Source organism: Cloeon dipterum, chromosome 3 (assembly GCF_949628265.1).
Source record: "Cloeon dipterum chromosome 3, ieCloDipt1.1, whole genome shotgun sequence".
In the NCBI taxonomy this organism is placed as follows: Eukaryota; Metazoa; Arthropoda; class Insecta; order Ephemeroptera; family Baetidae; genus Cloeon; species Cloeon dipterum.
The window spans coordinates 35,184,918-35,207,845 of NC_088788.1; the positions used below are offsets into that span (position 1 = coordinate 35,184,918).

The window sequence follows — 22,928 nt, forward strand, 5'->3', positions numbered from 1 at the left end:
TTAAAAATTTATGACTATTCAATCTCGTATTAGCATTGAAAGCTTATCAAAGTAATCTGTTACCTAAAATGCTGCTTCTAAAATTAAATAATCGCCTCGGCTCATCAAACATGACCCAAAATTGGTTGACTCTCCTCCTTTGCACCTGCAGCGAGATGTTTTAGAATGGATCGATTGCCTTCGTCTTATGCATCCAGGTGAGACAACCAAGTCATGCAGGTTGCCTAATTCCTACTTCTCGATCTGGTCGAGTAGTGTACGCAATTTTACGAGGAAATTGTATTTATTTAAATTACAGCAGGAGAAATTAAAATAAAAACCCCACAATTTTAACCAATGTCTGCAAATGTTAAATCTTAATGGTAAATTTCTTTAATTCAATACTGATTGTACACATTTGAAGAGAAATATTATTTTGTATTATTATTACAATAGTAGATTGAATGGAAATCGAAACCATCACTTTACACAAAATGAGGAAGAAATTGTTTTTATACGGAGGGGCCGGACGGCTCGGACACCGACAGCTGCTCGTTCACGGTTTTGTGCTGGGCGGCGGACGGCGGCCGTTGGCCTGCGTTGGCGGCCGCGGCAGCCACGTGCTCCTCCTCCTCGGGCCACATGATGGCCCGGTACTTCTTGGCGATCGTCTCCCAGTCGGCCACGTTTTCGATGCGCTGCTGGTTGTTGAAGCTCAGCTGCGAACCCAGCGGACTGATCGGCGCCACGCTCAAGGCCGTCGAGTCTAAGACACATATTTCGCATTAAAATTTCGCCTGAACGGCCAGAGGTGGCAGCATTTCACTTCAAACTGTGCCCTGGTGACGCAAAATTACGTTTGAATACTGTGAAATTTTGTGTCTACTTGTTTACTTCTACAGGGGAAAAGATTTTGTCGATTCTGAGTTTTTTTAATCCGTAAAAATATTTTAAACTCTTGTTGAATTTATATTTTTTATTTTAATGGCTGTATTTTAATATCATGAATGGTTTTATAAATTTCAAAGTAAAAATAAATTTTGAAATCAGTTTTGCTGCTTGGAAACCTATTCTACTTTGAATGCTAGTCTACCCAACGCCAGTGCCAGAGACTGAATTACGAATTTCTACATATTAATTTGGCCAAAAGTCACAAGTTTGGCGTGACCTCTTGAAATTTGGACAGATTTAGGAAGAGAGAGATGCAAAATTTTCCAATCCAAGAATACTCTACTTGCAGTGAGGGCTGTGGTCTGCTTTCTACGCTGCACATGTGAGCTGGTGCAAAAATCTAGTTACCTTTCCTACCTGCTCTTGGTTGTACTTGCACCTTCTTGATTTTGGACAGCCACTTAGCGGCCACTTTGGTGCGCGCTGAGACGCGGTTCTGGTGCATGCCGACCATCTCCACCAAACTCGGTCTTTTCCGCCGTTTCACTACGCCAAAGGGGGTTAGTTAGGTTTTTTTTCTTTCGGTACCAGACTTACATTTCTGTTTGCAGAACCTTAAAACAAAGATGAACCATGTGGTGACAAGGTTGAGGGGTGAAGGTGCTGTGTTTGTCCGGTGCATATGACGAATCAGTTTGGCAAGACCGTACTTCCACTCAATGTCAGATTGGGCCTGGAAATTCCCAAGAATTACTTATAGGTTCCTTGTCGTCAATTATTTTACAATTATTCAGAGCAAGAGTATTTTTACCTGAATTCGCTGGTAGGTGTCTGACATCATGGCAATGAGCAGGTTGATCAGCACCACAACTGACACAAGGAGGTACAGTCCGAAGACCAGCTTAAAAAGGATGCTGGTCCACTCTGGTTGTTCGAACTTCTTGTCAAGAGCCTTGACCTGCAGGTTGTCCCAGTTGGTCAGACCGAACACGGCGAAGAACAGTTTTTCGAAGGCACTGATCGGGCTCAGTTTGACTGCAATCATTGCCAGAAATGAAGATTATCGATCTGCGCATCAAAATTTCTGGTCAGAACTCATACCTTCTGAGAATGGTCCCGTGTAGACGATGGGGCTCATGTTCTTCTTGATCTCCTCGGGCGTCTGGTTGCGAAATGGCTGGTTAAGTGCGACCACGTGCATCGAGAAGCCGAACACGAAGATGCAGAGCACAGCGAGGAAGCGCGCCAGATCCTTCATCAGGTTGCCGATGATGATGGCCCAGGGACCGAACAGGTAGTGGAAGCTGAGGAAGTCGAGGATCTGCACGGCCGCGAGCAGGAAGGCCAGCGCGAACAGCTGGTTTCGCAGGTACATCAGGGTGGGCCAGTAGGGCCGCGCGATGACCAACCCTAACAGGTGGAACGCCACCCCGAAAATTCCGAACACCAGCACCGTCACCTGAAGAGAAGAAATATTCAATTCGAATACAATGCATATAGTATTTTGCGGTAAACGTACCTTGATCCAGCCGAGGCCGCTTTTATCGCTGGGGTTGGTCAGCTCAAACAGCAGCAACCCCGATAGCCACACAAGAAGCGTCCACTCATACCAATACGGCAACAACGTAGCTCTAACTACTGGATAAATGGGTGTGATGGCAACAAGCATCAGAAGGAACATCATGTAAATGTGTGACGTCAGGTACGACATGAATTTGATGATGGGAATCTGCGAGGAAATACGAAACGCGTGTCAATTCAATTATTACTGGATTATTATTGGATAACTCACTTTATTGAACCTGTGACCTAAAGGAAGAGAAAAGACCATCCAGATCGGTGGGCAAATTATGAAGCCGAAGAAGAGGAGCATTGTGCGCCACGCGGCCCACCCGAGTGACCCGTGCCACAATTCCTGTGGAAAAGTTTGAGTTATTTTTTTGTTTCCCTGACAAGAAATTTCATATTAAATTTGACAGGTCTTGCTCACCTGCAGGTACCTCTGGACGACGGTGTGGGCGATCACCTCCTTCTGCTCGTTCTCGATGAGCACGTCGAGGAACTCGACGTTGCGCCGGTCGGTGGCGTTGAGGATTTTGCCTGCCGAGTCGGCGCCGGCGGCCAGCGCCAGCAGCTCGGTGGCCATCGCCTCGCACTGCTTGCCCGCCGCAATCAAGTCTTTGGCACGTTCTTTTTCCTGCGAAAGCATATAAAAATGTCACTTCCATTGGGAAAAATATTTTTTTACGTAAAGTTATTGGAAAACTATCATTTTCCTGGCGTACAAATTGGAAACTATAATGTTTATGACGATTATTTAAATGCCTCTCATGAATCAGACTTTTTTTTATTAATTTTTGATTCATTTTGTTAAAAAATAAACGTTTAAATGCGACTATGCTACTTGTCTTTTGATATTTTTTGTGACACAAAATATTTGTCACTGTTGAAAAAATTTAATTTTAAAGAATAAAACCTTTTGGGAAAGGTTGTTGAGAATGGCTGAAAGTTTCGCCGCCGCGTCCACCGGCGCCGGAGAGACGAGCACAAACTCCTCAATGGGCCTGTTGTTGTGGTTTTTGCTGCACACCATCAGGTTGTAAACGAACTGGAAGGTGAGATTATATATTATTTAGTCAAGGAATGGAGGCATGTAATGATGTTTGGCGCACCCTCTTGTCCTCCATCAGAGCGTAGGTGTCGTGCTCTCGGTGCATCAGGTAGTGGAGGACGTCGTAGTGGCCTTCGGAGGCAGCGAACCAGATGGGTGCACTGCCGTAGTTGGTTTCGGCCTTCGGTGAGGCGCCGCTATCCGTCAGCAGGGTCACTACGTCGAAGCAGCCAGCGCGGGCCGCGTAATGAAGGGGAGTCCAGCCGTTCTACAACATAATGGATTATGTATTTTTAAAAATAAAAATTAAAAAATTAGGGGGAGTTGAAAAAAATCGTTATTTAGCTCTTTTTTAAGTTCTGCTCGGGAGCTTGGGACATCGTTTTGCCTCCCTGCACCGATTACTTTTATTGAAACGCCAGAAATTGGTCCCTAAGGCCGCTGGAAAGGTGCGAAAACCAGCCAGTGGCGCCTCCTACCTTGAGCATTTAAAGTCGCTTTTAACTAACCACTTTTTGCCACATCTAACTTATGGCAGTGAGTAAACGACACATTTTCTTCGACGTAGATGACTCACCCTGTCGGTGGCATTAATTTCGCCGCCCTGGCCGAGCAGCACTTCCACCATGCCATAGTGGCCGTGCATCGAGGCGATGTGGAGGGCCGTTTTGCCGTGTTTGTCCGTGCTGGGCAGAAGATCGGCGGCCCTGCTCAAGAGGAGGCCTACCACCGCGATGTGGCCGCCGAAGCAGGCCAGGTGAAGCGGGTTGTAACCCTGCATGAATTAAAATTTTTTGTTTTACTTCCCCAACGTGCCATTAAAAGCTTCCATTCTCACGTTCTCGGTAGTAGCCGACTCGACTTGGACACCGGCCGAGTTGAGAAGCAGACGAACGACTCCTTCATTGCCAGAGTAGGCTGCCAGGTGGAGAGGAGTCATACCTGACTCGGAGCCCAGCTCTTCCACCAGACCCTGGCCACTTGGTGCTTCAGATTTTACAGCGCCTGCCACGTGCGCCAGCAACTCTCGCAGCGTGTCTGAACCACGCACAAAAAATTAGTTTCAAAATTCAAAGATCATTTCAGGATATTATAAAAAATATGCAGTAATTGGACGTTTAAATATTATTTTTTTTAACCGAAGAAAACAAATTATAAAATAGTTGCAGTTCTCTGACCTGCTTGTCCGCAAAAGGCAGCGACGTGGAGGGCAGTGACCCCCAGCTTCTTGCTGTTGACCCTGAGGTTGGAGGTGGAGAAGACCTCGAGGGCAGCCGTGTGTCCGTTCTGCGCGGCCAAGTGGACGGCCGTGAGGCCCGCCTTGTTCTCCTCGATGGGTGAGGCGCCGGCCTTGACCAGCACCTTGACCACCTCGGCGTGGCCGCCTTCGGCCGCCAGCTGCAGGGCCGTGGCCTCCGTCACCCTGTTCCTTGCTGAGATCACGCCCTGACGGTCGAACTTCATCAACTCCTCGATCACACGAACGGAGCCTCGCATCGCCGCGATGTGCGCACACGTGTTTCCGTCCTAGATAATCAACGAATTTTGTTAGTTCAATGAAAATTGAGGTTCAAATGCCGTGCCTTGGTGTTGGCGCCGACGAGCTGAGGGTGTTTCTGCAGGAAGAGAGCAACGACGGCCGAAAAGTTGTTCTGCGCCGCCACGTGAATGGGCTTTTGGCCGAGTTCGTCCGTGGCGTCGATGCTGGCGCCGAGTTCCAACAAGAGGCGACAAACCTCAAGCTGCCCGTCGGCTGCCGCCAAATGTAGAGGCGTTTGTTTTTTCTAAAAGTTAGACATAGGGAAAAATTAGTAAGTAAAAACTGCATCAAAGATATGCGTACGAGGGTGAGGACGTCGATGACCGCGATGTGGTCTTTGACGAGGAACTTGACGAGCTGCGTGTATCCGTTCTGCGCGGCCATGTGCAACGCCGTGTAGCCGATTCTCGACTTGCTGTTGATGAAAGCCTTGTGCTGCAGAAGGGCGTCGCACACATTGATGTAGCCGTGCTCGGCGGCCAAATGAAGCGCCGACCGGCCCTCCAGGTCGAAAACGTCCACCCTCGCGTGATTGGCCAAGAGAGTGTTCACCTATTTGAATTAACAAGAAATTTCCAAGAAATTCCAAGCACTCACTAGTTCCATGTGTCCGTGGTAGCAAGCGATGAGGAGAGGTGTCCAGCCTTTGTCCGTCTGTCTGTTGAGGGCCTTCTGAACCTCGGTTTGCGACAAGTGCGAGATCATTTCGCACAGCACGTCGTTGTTGCCGGCGTGCGCGCAGTAGTGAAAAGCAGTTTCTTGCGTCTACAAAGAGCAGGAACATGCAGAAATTTTATTATCTGGAATGTCCGTGAAAAAAATTGGCTGGGCTGAGAGTGAGAAGAGAAAGGTCGCAGAGTTTCAGCCAATATCTGCACTTTTAATCTACTAGTGCTCAAGGAAGATTTTTATTCAGATAAAAGCTTTACCAAAATTACATTGTACGAGAGAATAAAATGGTTTGATGGAATCTCCATCAAACCACTTAATCGATTCTTTCAAAATTACTTAATAAATTCCAGAGCAGTTACTTTTGCAGATACTTAAGCGCATTTGGAAAGAGAAGGAATAGTCAGAAATTACAATAATTACTGGAAAGTTTCAAAGGCTATAAGTCAGGTTCTACTTCTACAGACACAGAATAAGAGTTTGCAGTCCTACAAGGTCCTTAGAGCACGAATAGCTTTGTCCTAAATAATTTCTACTTCACTGTGCAAAATTTACTGTAAAATGTGTGCATGTTGATACTTTGTGTTCTGAATAGGTGTATAGTACGAGAAGAGATAGGCTGAGAAAAGAGTTAAAAGAGAAGACTTGTGGTGTGTGTGTTGTGGAGTGGAAGAGCAGTATAGTATGTATTTTTTATCTGGATCTTACGTCACGGTATGCCTGTGGGCCGCCAAGTTGGACGCAAAATCAGTGTTGCGCGAAACAAATACACTTTTAGAACGAAATCAAGTAAAACACCCTAGACATTATTCAAACTAAATGAAAACACTATGAACATTTTTAACACATTTAACACACAGAGGAGAGAGGACAGAGTCACAAAAGAAGCTACTTCTATTGACATAAATAGACACCTTACCTGAAGGAGATAATATATTTATATTTTGTATACATGAAAACATTAAAGAGACACAGAGAAGGAGAGAGTCAACGCTCGCGTTCAAACTGACCGTTTTCGTGGTCTGCGTGGTGTCTGCTCCGCTCTCGAGCAGCAGCCTGATGACCTCCTTGTCCTCCATGGGGTGTTCGACCTCCTTCTTGGTCACCTGCGCCGCGTAGTGGATGGCACTGGCGCCTTCGTCGCTCGCAGCGTTCACGTACTGTATGGCCACGCTCTTGCCCTTGGAGGCGGTGACGAAGGTGATCAGGTGGCGCACCACGTCCGCCCTGCAGCCACGGCAAGCCAGGTGCAGAGGCGTCTCTCCAATCTGAATAGAAGAAAAATTTATTGCTAAAATTGTTAACACAAATTAATTACGTATTATAGACTAGATATTTTCCCTAAGAGCCAATTTTCCCGAAGATTTTTTTTACTTTTTCGTGTTTTTCAAATATTTTGCACTCGTACTATTATTTTATTTCACACTCCGCACTCTCTGCGTGCACACATACCTGAGTGAATACTTGGGACATAACAGAGTATTTGCTTGTGCAATTCAATATTTTAATCTAGAAAACCATTCCCAAAAGGGCATTGAAGAGTAAAAACTTACTTTGGAAGTCCTGAGAGGGTCGCCTCCGTCCTCGAGCAGAAGGAGCAGGGTGGCAAGGTTGCCGTACTTGGACGCAACGTGCACCGGCGTCTGTCCATCGTCCGTGGGCACGTTAGCACCTGCACCCGACTTGAGCAGCATCAAGCCGCACCGATCTCCGTCCTTGACCCTGGCGGCGATGTGCAGTGGCGTTTCGAGTAGTTTTCCACCTGTTAAATCAGTGGTGGTTAATGTTCAAGAATAGAGTCATTTTTTACCTTTTACGTGCACCTCGGCGCCAAAACCAAGGAGGGTTTCTACTGAGGAAGGCTTGCCTGACTCGACAGCTATGTGCAGGGCCGTGTAGTTATCCTGTAATTGTTATGCATTAGGAAATATCAGCGTAAAAATTGCACAAATTTAATATTTGAAAAAAAATAAAACGATTTTTTAAGATGTGATCTGATCATAATGAGAGAAGATATTTACACTAAGCCTGTTAACCCTTTCAAAATAAGGGGTTCAGATTTTTTAGGTATGTTACTGGTTTTAAAAATCACGAAAAACACTCAAAAATTCAGAAATGAGCCTTACATCAGAATCAAATAATATTAAAAGATTTATCTTACGTTTGTTCTGACGTCGACCTTTTCGCCCTTGCTGAGCAGGGTGCTGATAATGCCGACGTGGCCGTAACGCGCGGCCGTGTGGATGCTGCGCGCGCCCTTTTTGTTGGGCATCATCAGGTAGACGCCCTTCTTGAACAGCATGGTGGCGCAGTCAGCATGTCCGTTCAGCGATGCGATGTGCATCAGGGTGCTGCCGTCTTTGGTCCGCTCCCAGATCGATGCTTTGAACTTGTCGACGAGCGTCTCAATAATGCTCGCATGACCCTTCTCCGCGGCCAAATGCATTGGTGTCCGGTCTGACCATGATCGTGATATTCAAATTAAATTTGTCAACAATCTATTTTACTATTAATTGAAATACAATCTAAAAGTTGGGGAAAGACTGCAATTTTCCTACAGATTAAAAAATAGTAAAGAGATTTTTAAATTAATTTGTAACAAAGACTGCAAATAGTAATTTTTCAGTCAATTTTTCTCTTTTAAATTTCTAGATATTTAAAAAATCTCAAATTAAATAAAGAAAAAAATGAATTTTTTTTAAAAAAAATCCTAAAAATTAAGTATATATATGCCACCCGCGCTAAACGCCTGTTCTGCGGCACAGTTTCTCTTTAATTTCAAGGCGTAAGTGCTTGCGAGTTTTTAACGTTAAATTTTTTGACAGCTAGATAGGGCCTATTTTGACCGTGCCCATCTCATTAAAGTCTTATCATTTTGTTTGCTGTAGTATCTTTCTTATTATAAATTCTTTAGGACATTTAACAATGAACATTTCATGCCAAACTGTAATTCAGACGCAAAGAATGCTATCTGTCTTAAAAGTAGAGCTTTACGGGCCAACAATTAAGAACATTTTGCATTGTTGGCTATAGCAAGAAGTTCATTGAGTTTATTGTATATGAAAATTCATGAAATAAAGACCGAAGAACAGTAGAATTTCAGAATTTGCCGATGTTGCCAAATTTCTCGATTTTTTTTTTGTTGATTTCGATCTAACCTGCGAAATATTTTAGCTTTTTCTAATTTTTAGTTGTTATTTCTAGCAGAAGATAAAGGATTTTCCCTCTTTTTCTGTAAAGCTTTACTTCAAATTATTGGAAACAAGCTCACCTTGTTTGTCTACTATGGAAGCACTTGCCCGGACAGCAAAGAAGAATCTGACCATGGCGTCGTCGCCGACGTCGGCCGAAATGTGCAGCGCGCACTGCCCCTCGTTCTGCACGTGAAAATTGATCAAGTGAACAGTTCCGAGAAAGACATTTAAATTACGTTCTGAGCGTCAACTTCGGCGCCGTATTCAACCAGGATGCGAGCGACCTCGACGTCCTTTTTCCTGGCTGCTAAGTGGAGGGCGTAATCGCCGCGTTCGTTGACCACCGTCAACTGCTCCAACGCAAGGTGCGTCAACAGTTCTCGGCACATCGACTGGTTGCCCACTTCGATGGCAAGGAAGAGCGGAATTTTGCCGTTCTGACACCAAACAATCATTTCAGAATAACCCTTTCTTTGATTTCAGTGCATTTTTCGGTGTTTCGAGCAGTTCATTCCTAGTATCGAAAACGCAGGGGAGCGTCGTGTGTGATTTATTCGCGCTCGTCGTGCCGCTCAAGAGCCGAAGTCTTGGCAAAAGTTGGTTGAATTTAATGATTTTTATATTTCGCTTTGGCCCGTCGGCGGGGAGCAGCAGAACGCAATAAATCGGTTTTCATGCGAGAGACTGCCTGCCTAAGCGCGGTGTTTGTACTATTTATGGGGCCACGCACGCCGCTTCCAACATTTTACTCTCCAAGGAGACACCCTACTGCCGGAATCTCCAGCTCAAAATGTTAAAACCGTATTTTTTTTAATTAAGATGCATTGAGGAATCAGTCCTGCAGCAATAGTAAAATAATTCTTAAACAGCCGTGCCGCAATTTGTAAACAATCAAATGCATTTTGACAAGGATGGAGGCAGGTAAGCGTAAAGAGAATCGATAAATTTTGATGCAAAATCACGGCATAGTACGTGTATTCGGTATTTCCTCCACCCTAAACGCTAAATATACATGGGAATTTTTGATCGCAAAACGAAAGTTGGCGGCGGTTTCGGGGGCGTGCATCTCCTGCGTGGAGGCAGCGGCAGGCGGGCGGGGGGTGGGTCGGGTCGGAGGGCGAGGGGTGCCGCAGCAGCTCTCGGGCTGTACCAGCTGGTGCCGCACAACAAACACGCTGCATGTCCACTAATATCGACTAGGAGCACGCGAGAAAGAGCTTGCTGCCTTCCATCTCTCCCTGCATTCCCCAAAAACCACCCCTGCTCGCGGCTAAAAACAATCAAACAACCGCGCTTTTCTACTCCACCAAGAAGAACAACACAGCCACGCTTGTTCAAACAAATTGGGAAATATGCCGCGAATGAGCGGTTGGAAAGGGCTCAACTAGATTCGGCACGGCTGCACGCTCAACTTTGTTTTCTAACACGCCGGCTCGTCAAAATTACTTCTTTTCGTATACTAATAGGAGAATATTCTAATTTTTTATCTAAACCTCTGAAAATATCTAATTTTCAATCAAAAGAAAACTTTGAACCCCTGTAATATGGGCAATTTTATGAATTTTACTATAGAATTTTGACTACTCGGTCAACAGAGAGTGTCGAAAATGCTAATTTCTAACCATAAATAAATTATTAGAGTTACGGAAGAGCTTCATCACACGCGCAAATATTTCGAATTAACGTTCTAATTTTTTATTCCTCTCGAAACACCGAAAAATCAATCCTTTTTTGTACTGACCACGTCCTGCTTTAGTCTGATTTCTTTCGGGGCGGAGTTTAGAATAACTTTGGCAATGTTTGTAGCCGTGCTGGTCATCCTGCCGGCTATCATGTGAACACACGTTTGCTGGAGTTTCTGTTCAAATGGCAAATTAGCAATTATTTCGCCTGGAAAAAAGACGCTGAAAAAAGTTACCCCTCCAGTTGCAGTCAGGTCAATGCCCCTCTTGGAACACAGAAGTTTGACCACATCCTCGCGAGAGTGGTTGGCCGCGATGTGGATCGCTTGCAGGTTGTCCTAGAAGCCGACACAAAGTCAGCCAAACAAACACACAACAGAGAGAAAAAAGACAGAACGAAAGCTTCTCTCGTCTCAAAGCTGTAAAAAGTTCAAACGGGGCGTTTTGGATCTGTTGTTTTAAGGTTAATTTGCGTTTAGGGGATTTTTATCATCGTGTTTATAGTTTCTTTAGAAGTTGTTGTACACACAGCAAGGTGCAAAGATGAAGCGTGCAATCAAAAGTTTAGTAGCGGTGCTATAATCTAATTTGGGGTCGCGTGCTAAATTAAACTAATGCGAACGCGACTTCCGATCACATTAGCCCGACTAATGTTGCTGCCAGCATTGATGACTGTGATTGGCGTGATCATATTTTACTTTTACCTATAAGTGCAGTGAGGAAATTCGAGATGGTGCGTGCCACGCCCTGTGATTACGTAAATATATTCTAAAGATTAATTTCAATAGGTGTATCAGGGCGTGTTTGTCTAGTTTTATTTGATAAAAAGCACATCAATCTGCTGTCGATCAAATGTGTATAAACAGGAAGGTGCATAACGGGGTGCAGGCCAATCAATTTGAGTTGATGTCCGGTCTCAACTTTGCTATCAATCATGCCCAGGAAATCAGGAAAACGCCCTTTTAATATTCTGGACAGCTTAAATTATTGAATAGACATGGCCAAATGTTTTTGGCCATGCCTAGTCTTGAAAATTAAGAATTGCATTTCTGTGCCCAGGGTTTAGTTTCCTCTCCATTGAATTTATTCCCAGAAAATCTTCCCAAAGCCAGGCAAGACATAAAAAACATGTATAAATTCAAACAATTGAGAGTGAATGTCCTGAAACAGGTACAAGCAGTGCGAGTGTAGACGAAAAGAGGGTGGTTGCCCTCAAGGTTGCAGAGGGTGGACTGACCAAGAGGTTCAGCTCGTCGTTGCGCTTCCGTTTGGCCGAGGTGCCCGGGCTGGTGGCCTTTTTGTCTTCGCCCGACTTGGCGCCCGGCACCAGCAGCAACTTCATTGCCTGATTGTTGTTGTAGTATTCGTTGATGGCCGAGGGCTCGTCGAGGCCCCTTTTCAGGGCCAGCAGCTTCTGCCAGCGCATCATGCCCTTTGTGCGCGGCTTCTGCTCGCAAAACACACACGCACGTACATACACACGCTCATGCAATATTTCACAAGTTTTTGGTTTTCATTTTTATTTCGTGTCATTTTTTTAGTTTTCAGGTTATTTCTTGGGTTTTATTGCGGGGCCAAGGGGAAGGGTTAATTAGGTTACTTACGTGATTTCTCGCTTGTAAATCGACTCCCATCTCGATCAGCCTGTCGACCAGCGACGTTCTGTTGTCCTTGACCGCGTACATCAGGGGTGTCATCCCGTTCACCTGGAAATCACACCTTTTGTGTTGAACCTGACTCAGGGGTACGTCAGCAGGAAACTCAACTTTTGACGTGATGGCGTTTATTTCATCCATTGCGTCTTTGGTCTTTTCTGCTTGGCTCTTGACAATTGTTTTGTATTTTTAAAATATAAGAAAATCTATATTTTTAATAATTTCTTTAATGTAGATCATTAGTACTGATAAATACTGAATATTATGCTCTATTAATTGGTAATGAGCTAAAATTTGCCAAACCTTTGCTTTAATCTTAGTGTAAAAATTTCGATTTATTTCACAATGTAGGGTACTTTTCCTTGGTCCCTGTGATTTAATTATTACACACTGTAGAAATAATTATTCAAAATAATAATTTAAACAGCTGCTGATTGTAAAAAAAAAATCAAATTAGTTTAAATTGCTGCCTGTATCAATTTATTTTAATTTATGAAACGTTACAAGTGTAAGGAGAGCAAATTTAGAAGAGGATTGTCTGTCAATTATGGTGATTTTTTCCTTTGGGTACAACAGTTTTTAAATAAAAGAACTAATTTTCTTTGCAGACAGAGGAAACTATCTCACAGGTTATGTGGTTTTTCTTCAAAATTTGAACCAATTGTTAATTTTTGAGACATTTTACTGACAGTTTCATTTAAACCTTTTTCACCTCGATTTTCACTTATTAATTTGGAGATATTTAATTGGTGCGAGGGAGCTATGAGCTATTCCACCGTCTTACAGGCATTAAAAACATAAGAAATAAGTTTGAAAATAAATATTTCATCCCTAAGAAGAAAATAAAAAATAACCTAGTTTTTTATTCTTTTTTTCTTCAAATTAAGTATATCTTTATTTTTATTACATGTTCCACTCGAATTTCTTTGTATAGATCGCGGCGTTTATGTTTGGTAAAACTATGTCAGGCAGGAACGACGCGTGATTTTATGTGACCCAAATTCGGCCCCCCGCTTCCCTCGCATTGTTTTTTGAAAGGTGCGAATTAAAGAACACAAAGGGGCATATATTTTGAAAAATGACCGGCCTGCCATCATTCACCTTCTTTTGGCGAATTCGCATGCATGGTTCGCGCCGATCAATCTCGTCCATCTGACGCGGTGACGCGGACGCGCGAGACTCCCAGATTAATTTGCGCCGCGAAACCAACTCATTAGCCCACTTTCCCAGAAACGCTGGCAATTAGACTCTTTTCTTTTTTTATTTTGTATCGGCCGGGCGGGCGGGCGGACGGGCGAAAAAACGCAGCAATCTGATCGGAGGCGCCGCGGAAAAATCGGTGGAAGCAGCGGCCACTTGTGGGTTCAGTCACGGAACTCGGCTCCTTTTTAACCTACATTTCTTCCGCTATCAACTGGCGCCGGGACAGAAATATATCCGAAAAGCAAGATTGGAAAGAAAGCTCATAATTATATGCTCGTTGCGTTTCTTGTTCGTCGCCGCGCGATTAAAAACTCGTACACATTTGCATATAGCGAGAGTGATTCAGTCTGAATTCTCCTCACAAATAGAAAATCGGGAAAGCCATTCGATCGGCCTAAAAAGGGCAAAAGTGCAGCTGGCCTCGGACACAGACTGCAACCTGCTATCTCCGCCTCGTTCGTTTGCATGCCTGATCGGCGGAAATATGGAAATTTGTTTGCTGCGCGCCCTTGATGCTTTATTTGTTTGCCTGAAAAGAGCACATTTCGAAATCGACTTTCCATGCAAGACCTCCAATTTATTTCCCTCACTCTGACAGTCAGTCAGTGGCAAGACGTTGTGTATAATAATAGTTAGGGTTTCCTGCTCTTGATGGAAAACGTGCTGAAAAGCGTGACAAAAATGTATACTTCAAACCGTTGATCCTAAAACAAAAAAGTAAGTGCGAGGAACCATTGAATTTTCTTTGCGTCTACCTTACAATTAAATTTTCTGATTTAAAAAAAAATAGGATCGAATTCACCAGTGGCTCCATTGGCTTATTTCGATTTTAATGAACTTGCGCTGTGATTTAATTCTTTAGGCGAGCTGAAAACAAAAATCAGTCCAGCCATTCGCCGTAGAAACGTCAGATAACATTTTTTTATTTCAAAAAATAGTGTTTTTACGATTCTACGGCGATTGGCTTAACCGATTTTGGTTTTCAGTACGTCAAAAGGAAATAGAAAGAATGCACAGAGGCAGAGTTGAGTCTGAAATCCCAGCGCAAGTGAGTTAAAATCAAACAGTGGCGTCATCTGTTGCCGGCTTCGAACACTAAGAGCTTACCCAACTGGTGAATTTCCCTGAAAAGCCAATTGAAAAATTGACTCAAACATACCAGGACGCGGAAATAAATTAAAATGGCCAAAATAAGGCTTGATTTTGTGACAAATAACTTAAAAACTCTACCACAAGCCGTTAAATTTATGCATTTGATTTTCTCAGAGCACATTTCTACCAGAAATATGGGATAAATCACTCAATTTTGCTATAGTCTCGCTGAGTAGATTCCAAATATGTCAAGAAATTGGGGCAATTTAAAATTTGTTAAAATTGAGACTTTAGGCGTGGATTTAGCAATGCATGAAAAACAGGAGCTATATTTCTTTGGAAAATTGTCATCTTTTATCAAACACAGTCGAATTGCAGCGAAAAACAGCACATTTTTCAGATTAATAGAAGCGTTCTCCTTGTTAGTCAATCAATTCCAATGCCCGATAATCTTGAATCTGGTCTGAGGAGCCAATACACCTAGGAGATGAACTAACGAATGAATAAAAATGATATGGGATATGGTTTTAAAATAGAAAAAAAAGAAACCATCAAGACTATTTTTTGGTCATTGGTAAGACCAAAAAAACATCTGCTGTCCATTATTTGAATTTTTCATTTTCCTTGGTTAAAAACATTTAATATTTATTATTCTGGCAACCAAGTTTAATTCTACACAGCCTAAAATAGCGTATTTCGCACAGCAAACAAAGTAGATGTTTATCTCTGCGCTACGGCCTTTGGTCGGCCATAAATCTCGCTCAAAGACAAAGCGAATGTGCATATTCTGGAAATAGCATCGCATCCCCTTTTGCCGGACTGCGTGCGTTCGTGTGTGTTGTTTTTCGCTGCTCGTTCACGGTCAGTGGGGCGAACGATTTCGGTCGGTTGTTGGTTGCTTGTAATGCGCGAGTGCTTATCTGCGCGACCTGGAAATGCTTGTGTCTTGACCCTGACTGACTGACTGAGTCTTATCGCGGCGGATCGGCCCCGCAGCGTGTGCAGCACACATGCAGACGAAAGGGTTTGACGCAGGCAGCCGGCCACCGCGACTCGGCGAAAACAATCGACCGTTCGCTAATTGGACAAAACGACGCGTTTCCACGCGCCTTCGATATACATCCACGGCAAATCTGGATTTGACACGCACAAGACGTTTTTAGACTGCTCCCGATCGTAATCTCCGGTGCACGCTCTTTTTTATTGTTTGTCATAATTTGTTTTTATTGACTTTAAACTGTTCAAACTCTCTAAAACCATTTGATGTTTTTTCATGTGATGATTTTTTTGCAAATAAGAATTAAAATCGTTACATAGACAATCAACAACGAATGGGAGTCTAAAAATTGTAAAAATAGAAGTAGTTTGACACGCTATCGTACTGTACAGCATCTGTTTCGACCCCGCAGACCTCGGATAAGCAGAAATTTACTTTTAATACAAAATTCATGACCGCAGTATAAGCCGCAGAGAATTCCACTTTCCAAATCTTTCAAACAAGCAACAAAATTGAATTTTTAAGCCAGAAATGCCATCCTTTCTTAAGTGAGTCATTTTCCAACTGCTCCTAACGTTTTTATTGTCTGTACTCATTGGGCTTCCACTTAAAAAGCAATTTGAGCTGTTGCAAATAAGCAGTAAGTGGCCTCGCATGAATCATCCTGCTCTTTGATTACGTCCAGTGGCTCAATGAGAAAAAAGGTAATTACTAGCCGCGAGAATGAAAGGGCGCGTATTTCGGCTAAGATCACATCGCGAGATCTGCAGGGCAGATTACGCACGCGACCCACCTCATCAAACCCCGAAAAGAAAAGCAACTCTTTCTTGCATTACTTGGTGAAATTTAAGGAAATTTGGGCCTGCAAAATATATCTTGATTTTCTGATTTGCTGTGTAGCTTCAAACAAAGAAATACGCGAAAATGCACGTCATGTAAATTATTTTAGTTCCTAATTTTCACGAACAACCAAATGCGTGAATATAACATGCATTATAATGACATTAGGGCCCGTGTTGTGAATGAATATCCACAAAATGTCTTGATTAACCTAGTTTCACATTAAATTGCATAACAGATTCAGGGAACAAGTAATAAAGTAATTTCTAGCAGGTTTTCCAGGCCCTTTTTATTTTTAAAGTAGCTCTGGAATCTGGATGTTCATTTTTGACAATCGATTCCTGAAGTTTGAATTAGGTTAGGCAAAGGTCTACAATTGAACACAACCCTGTCGACCAGAATGAAAAAAACCGCTATAATTCAATATTTATCGGTAAATTTCAGCAGTGTAACAAGAACGCTGGCAACCAATCAGAGCATCTCTCTAAATTGGTCTAAAATCAAGACAACAGCGCCACAGTGGCAGCCAGCAGGTTTTAACGATTTCGCTGATTTTTGGCACGTCGACCACGTCTACTTCCTGACCTAATTCAACCCTCAGGAATCGAATATCATTTTGTCATATATTAAATTACTATGCTTCAAATCAAATTGTCATTTAGTAAAAAAGATTTAAGACACTAAAGCAAATTTAAATATCACAGCAGCTGCTGTTGACAAGTTTTTTCAATCTTATTAAAAGAATAAGCAATGGCTTATATTTTATGAAAGAGAATTCTCAACCAGTGAAACCCAAAAAATGGCAAAAGACAGAAAAACACAAGTATTTCAATAGTAATATAAACTAATTTTGATACGTTAGCTCCAATACGTCGGCAAGAAGTGGAAAATTACTTGTTTCAAGCCGTTTTTTTTTGTCGTTTTCATGAATAAAAACTACCCCTTTATTGATATTCATTTGTTTTTTTCCCCGGTGACAGTTATTATCACGGAAAATAATACTGTGAAAAAACAAACGTAGCAGAATTGAGAGAAATTCACAATTACCCCAACCATTTAAGAACTTAATTTTAATTCAAAGACAAAATCACATCCAAAAGCGTAACGAAACAAGATCGCTAAAATTAGCAAAAAAAATCGCATTTTGCGTGCGTCTGGTTAAGCAGCGTCGTGTTTGCGCGCGCGTCACACCGGCCGGCCGATTTGCATGTCTGGGGAGCAATAGCAGCGGCAGCAGCAGCTCAGCAACTCAGCAACATTGGGGTGCGTGACGACTGTGCGGCCGACCGGCTGGCAAGCCAGGCCAGGCCACCTTTGAATCCATAGAGCAGTGGATCTTTGGCGGCGTCCATATGATTAGCCTACATCTCGACGAAGCAACGAACCTTTTTGGAACGCCACTCGCTTTTATTATTATTTTTAACACTATGCCGCGCCGATCAAACACTTTCTCAGCCAACTTTTGTTTCCGCGCAATTCTTAAAGGAACTTCCAGCAAAGAATGTGAATTTGGTTTTAAAAATTGCAAATTAATTATCTTGTTGTCAGTTTTTGTAGTTTTTCAACTAAATTGCTTTGCATTCTCCGATCTGTAAATTAAATTTAATTTGAATTGAATTTTCTGTTCATTTACTCTGTTGAAGAAATTATTACTTAAAAGCTTCAGGCTTGTTGCTTCATAGAATATTCTAAATATTTAGATTTTTTTCATTTAATCGATTTGAAAAATTCCAAACTCTTGCTCTTTATATTTGTTTGATTAACGATCCAATTATTTCATCCAGTATCTCTAATCACGTAGCGTTGAATCTATTTTCGTTGACGATTCAGCGTGCTCTAATTAAATTTTGAGGTTATGCGCGCACGACTGAGAACGTATATGATGTATAGGTCGGGCACATAATTATTGCTGTTTTGAAGCGAGCGTGCAAGTGGTGCTGTGTTAATTTATTTTATATTGTAAATATCTGACGGCGTCATCAGCATGCATTATAATTCTCTCTAATAATAAAATAATGTATGCAAATAACATCCTTTCACTGCCTTGGTAATTAAAAAGAGAGGAGCAAAAACGGGTCAAACGTTTATTTTTGCAGCGAAGCGCCTGCCGTCGCGGAAGTAGGCAACCGGCAAGACTTCGCCGATAAGCGGGTTGCATACGCTAATAATGGTCGGACGTCAAATTACAGTTTGCGATATATGCACGCGGGACATTATTCAAATTCGCAGAAATAATCCATCTCCATCATAAACCAACACTTTTAAATTGCAATTGACCGAGTTCCCGAAATCGACCGTGGCGATTTGTGCGAATTTGGCCGCGCCGGAGGGGGTGACATGAACGAGGGGTCGTGTTTGTGCGGGCCGAGAGTGTGTTTGCGGCGCAGCGGCGGCTCGCATGCGTGAGATAAGCATCTCTGGCGTGGAAGAAGTAAGTCGGCGGGCGGCAGTGTAATTCTCGGAGCAAGAAGAAATACACTTGTGAAAAGGCAGGAAAACGGGGCCACTGGGCACAAGGCCTTTCGCTCGCCAAACCGAAAATTATTTAGGCCATAAACCGACCAACGCAACACACACAGAAAATTTAACTCTCCATTTGTGGTGCTCTACAAAGCACGGCGAATCCAAAAGTTGGGATTTTTTGTTAAAAAAATCTCAGGATTTATTTTAATTCTTTACTTTTGACTTTTTAAAGTTGTGATATAACCATTTAGTTTTCAGCCATCTGTCATAAAAGGGGAAAACCATCTCAGGAATTCGCAATGGTTTATAGTAATCGATTGGAGCATCTGAGTAATTTCACATAAAGCTTTAGTACGAGTTCCAAGTCGTTATTTGCATAAAACCAAAAGTTCTGAGTCGTAAATTTGACGAGGAGGCAAAAAGCGAGCGAGTCTCGTGCGCTGAAAGTTTGTTGCCGCCGCGGAAAAACAAGCAAAAGGGGCAAATCGATCAGACGATTCTTGGCCAACTCGAAAAGCCCTCCACATCAAACAATCCGCGAGTTCTATTTCGGTTGGTCAGTCGGGAGAGCGAGCACTTAATCGTTTTTCCTAGCCGCCGCTGTGCTGAATGGAGGCGAGCGAATCAGTCCATTGAAAATGGAGCACGTGCTGCATAATTAGCCGGAGTCGAGGTCACGCCACACTTGGCTCGCTTTCTTCCACCCGGCCGAGATTCGACTCGGCCTGCGCGCACCGCCAAAAGTCCAAGTTAGGAAAGGCACGCGCACCCTGCTCATTGCCAACCTTGTTTACACTCGATTTCGCAACTTTTCCACATTCCAATTACGCGAGATGGGCAATAAAATTCATACCTTCGGTATGCACGCAAATTTAGGCGCTAAAAATGGGCTGGATTGAAAATTAAAATATTATTTATACAAGATTTTGGTTTGCGTAACTTGAGAATGCATTATCTTGTAATTTTTATGAAATATATTATGTTAATAAGAAAATAGCAGTTTTCAGTCAAAAGGAAGAACTATACACACTTGATAAAAATGTATTAAGATCATTTCGGGAAAGTTAATACCAGTCTGAATATTTTACTAGCTAAGTTGTGGTTCATTTTAATTTTTTTAATTACACGAGGAGTTTTTTAAGAAGATTTCATTAGTTTTCCTGCGGTACAAGCTATTTGCTGCCTCGCTTGAGGCATTCCTGCACCTTTAAAAATTGTATTCGGCATTGGAATACTATTCTTATGTTAAAAAATTATAATTTTTGTTTGTTTACGTGTGTGTTTCTTTTTTAATGCAATTGATTACATTAAAGAATGGATTAAAATTTGTATTTCCATACTGAAAGTCTTATAAAGCTTCATCTTGGTCCAGACACAAAATTTGGATAGCTTTGTAGAGCTTTACAGGCTAAAAATTAGGAACATTTGGCATTGTTTTCTTTAAAAAGTAATTCATTGAGTTTATTGATTGGGAAATTATGGTATCAGGACTAAAAGGAACAGTCAAATTTAAGATATTTTGCCAAATTTATTGGAAAAAAATGATGTTTTTGCTTGTTTTCAATTGCGATCCAACCAACGGTGTGCGAAGTTTGCGGAAAAGTTCCCTAAATTGAGAAATAAATCGTAGTCTTACAGTAGAGAGACAATGCTTGACTAGCATGCAAACTTTTGAGCCGATTTGAGCCGAAATTAAACGGAAAGCTAGGATTTTTGTATCGTATTCCTTATTTTTAGCAAAGGTAAAAAGTATTGTACACACATTTTCTTTATAAAATCACGACTTTTGTTAGTATTTTTCCAAGCAGAAAAGACCGTCGAGTTGGTGGAAAGAGAGAAAGTTTTCTACTCACGGGGTCCTGGACGCCCGCGAGGGGCGGAGAACCGTCTTCAGGTGGGTTCTCGCGGCAGAACTTGTCGATGTTCTTGAGCAGCTGGTCGACGGCAGGGTACTCGCCCTTGGCGCACAGGGAGAGGACCCTGATGCCCATGTCCCTGAGGTTGGGCGCCGCGTTGGCCTGGCGCCCCGTGGCGTGGGTGGCGGGGCCCGCGGCGGGGCCGTCGCCATCCTTGCCGCCATCGCCGCCCGACGAGGAGCCGCCCCCCGCCGAATGCGAGGGGCCCCCGGCCGAGTCGGGGGCGGCCGCGGGGCCGGCCGCCCCCTCTGCCGCCCCCTCGTCCTTCTTGGAGGCGGCGGCGGCGGCTTTTTTGTTGGCGTTGCGGCGGCCGGCCGCTTGCATCTTCTAGCTAGGTGGCTGGCCTAGGCATTTGGCCGCTGCCGAGTGGGCCTCAGCGGCCGTCGCGCGTCCGCCGGCCCATCCTTGCTCTGCACTAACCAAATCTCGACTGGCTCACCAGCGCTCGCCTACCTGCCTGCCTGCCAGGCTGGCGCGCCCCGGTGCCACCCCCCGCGCCCCCTCGCAGCTCTCGCGGCGCGCGCTCATCTCTGCCACAGCCTTTTCGCCACCGTGAATTCTCAAAGGGCAAGGTGAGCTTCAAACTAAAGCATGTTTCCTGAACCAGAGGGTTGGATATTGCAAAAATCTTGTGAAAAATATAATTATTTTTAAAAAACTTCTTTTATATCCACTTTCTTATACACTAATGACAATATTTAAATGTCTCGAGTTCGTAATGACCCATCCCGAGAAATTTAAACGCCATGGACGGCTCAGAAAAAAAGCACCTCACTCGGAACTTCTACAAAAATATTTGTGATAATGATTTATTTATTGCCCCAGTTGAACTTAATATTTCTACGCAAAATCCTGCAATTATGATAGCTCGTATGTTTAATGTGTTGCCTCGAGATGTAAAATTAATCCAAGACAAAGAAGAATTCCTAACACGAGTAAAATCAATTGTATCACACTACCAATTCTTTGATCTCCACGAATACTTCACATGTACTTTTGATTTGACACGCTGAGAAACAATATCAGCATATATGACGAATTTCAAAGATTTACTCTGGAAGTTTAGTGCGTTATCTATTTTTGATATGTCGGTTTCTTGTAAAATGGATGGAGATCTTTAGGAATAAAATATCCATCCGTGTTTACTTGTAGTCAGGGGAACAAGATCATTTTTTTAAATTTGGTTATTGGAAGTGCTGCAATTTGCGAAATTTTCACAAGGTTTGCGATCGATAGGGATATAAAAACTGGTGAGATGATATTATTTAATAGAAGCCGCTAGAAAAATGTGTCTGAAAACCAAAGCAAAGACCGTCAGAGTGCCTCTCAAAATACAAATATTTTTTTTGGAAAGAGAGCCACGTAAACCTTAAAGCAGCATTAAAACGAAAGCGAAATTAAAATGAAATAAGCATGACTACAGTGCTACGTACTTTACAATGTTGCCCTGTACACAGAATGATACAATTCTGCTACATAAAGCTGTTCGAAAAATTTCCAAGAAAAATAAACACATAGACATGTTAATTTTGGATTTGAGAAATTGACCTAAAACCGCTTGAATGGAGAAAAAACGCCAAAAACGCATCTAAAAATCCCAACCTTAGTTTTTTGTTGCGACTAAGTACAAGTCGTATTATTTGATCACGATTACAAGATCTAGAGGTTAGATTTGGCAAGCACAATACACATTGGGGATTTAAAACGAAAATACTGTACACATTTTAAATGGTTGTACTAAATGTGTTTTTGTAATAAGGATTGGTGGCTACAAGTGAACTGTTGAAGAGAAAAATAATATCACACGTTCTCGTACTAAACAGCCACTGTTTCGGACCCTCGCACCTCATCAGTAGTACTTAACAAAATCCATGCTTGAGAGTTTTAGGTAACTGCAATGAATCATCACATGCAAAAAGCTACTAGTAAAGAAAGGGAATTTTGATACTTTTCGATCTTATGTTATTTCGGTGTAATAATATCTAGAACTCAACGAAGGAAATTGTAAAATTATTTAATATGATCTGAAATGGAGACATTTTGTTTTGATTGATACATGAAATCCTTACCGCATGAAAGGTGCAATGAAAATTCACCTTCAACACTGTCGTGAGTAGTTAACAGCGTGAGGTATTGAAAAAAATTAGGTTCATGTGCTTGAATTAAGCGCGTACAATCTTTTGTTTTTAATAGCGT

The 22,928-nt window shown here is 42.7% G+C and overlaps 1 protein-coding gene across 3 annotated transcripts; it reads right to left on the bottom strand.

Moving 5' to 3' along the window:
• Window positions 1-332: 332 nt before the first annotated feature.
• On the bottom strand, window positions 333-21,150 carry nompC (no mechanoreceptor potential C). Of its 3 annotated transcripts, XM_065484516.1 has the most exons (27): window positions 20,670-21,150; window positions 12,171-12,272; window positions 11,804-12,013; window positions 10,803-10,904; window positions 10,626-10,742; window positions 9,121-9,321; window positions 8,962-9,067; window positions 7,852-8,147; window positions 7,501-7,594; window positions 7,244-7,452; window positions 6,701-6,958; window positions 5,619-5,786; window positions 5,325-5,573; window positions 5,065-5,265; window positions 4,660-5,008; window positions 4,320-4,519; window positions 4,059-4,256; window positions 3,543-3,749; window positions 3,347-3,478; window positions 2,861-3,067; window positions 2,663-2,785; window positions 2,390-2,599; window positions 1,972-2,329; window positions 1,682-1,905; window positions 1,468-1,603; window positions 1,279-1,416; window positions 333-745 (listed from the first exon to the last, which is right to left on the bottom strand). In XM_065484516.1, the coding sequence occupies exons 1-27, from the start codon at window positions 21,054-21,056 to the stop codon at window positions 492-494; spliced, it is 5,436 nt and encodes a 1,811-aa protein (XP_065340588.1). In that variant the 5' UTR covers window positions 21,057-21,150; the 3' UTR covers window positions 333-491. The 3 variants fall into 3 exon arrangements, with proteins under 3 accessions (XP_065340588.1, XP_065340590.1, XP_065340589.1); XM_065484518.1 differs by lacking the exon at window positions 11,804-12,013 and having other exon boundaries at window positions 1,288-1,416; XM_065484517.1 differs by lacking the exon at window positions 11,804-12,013.
• Between the last annotated feature and the right edge of the window lie 1,778 nt (window positions 21,151-22,928).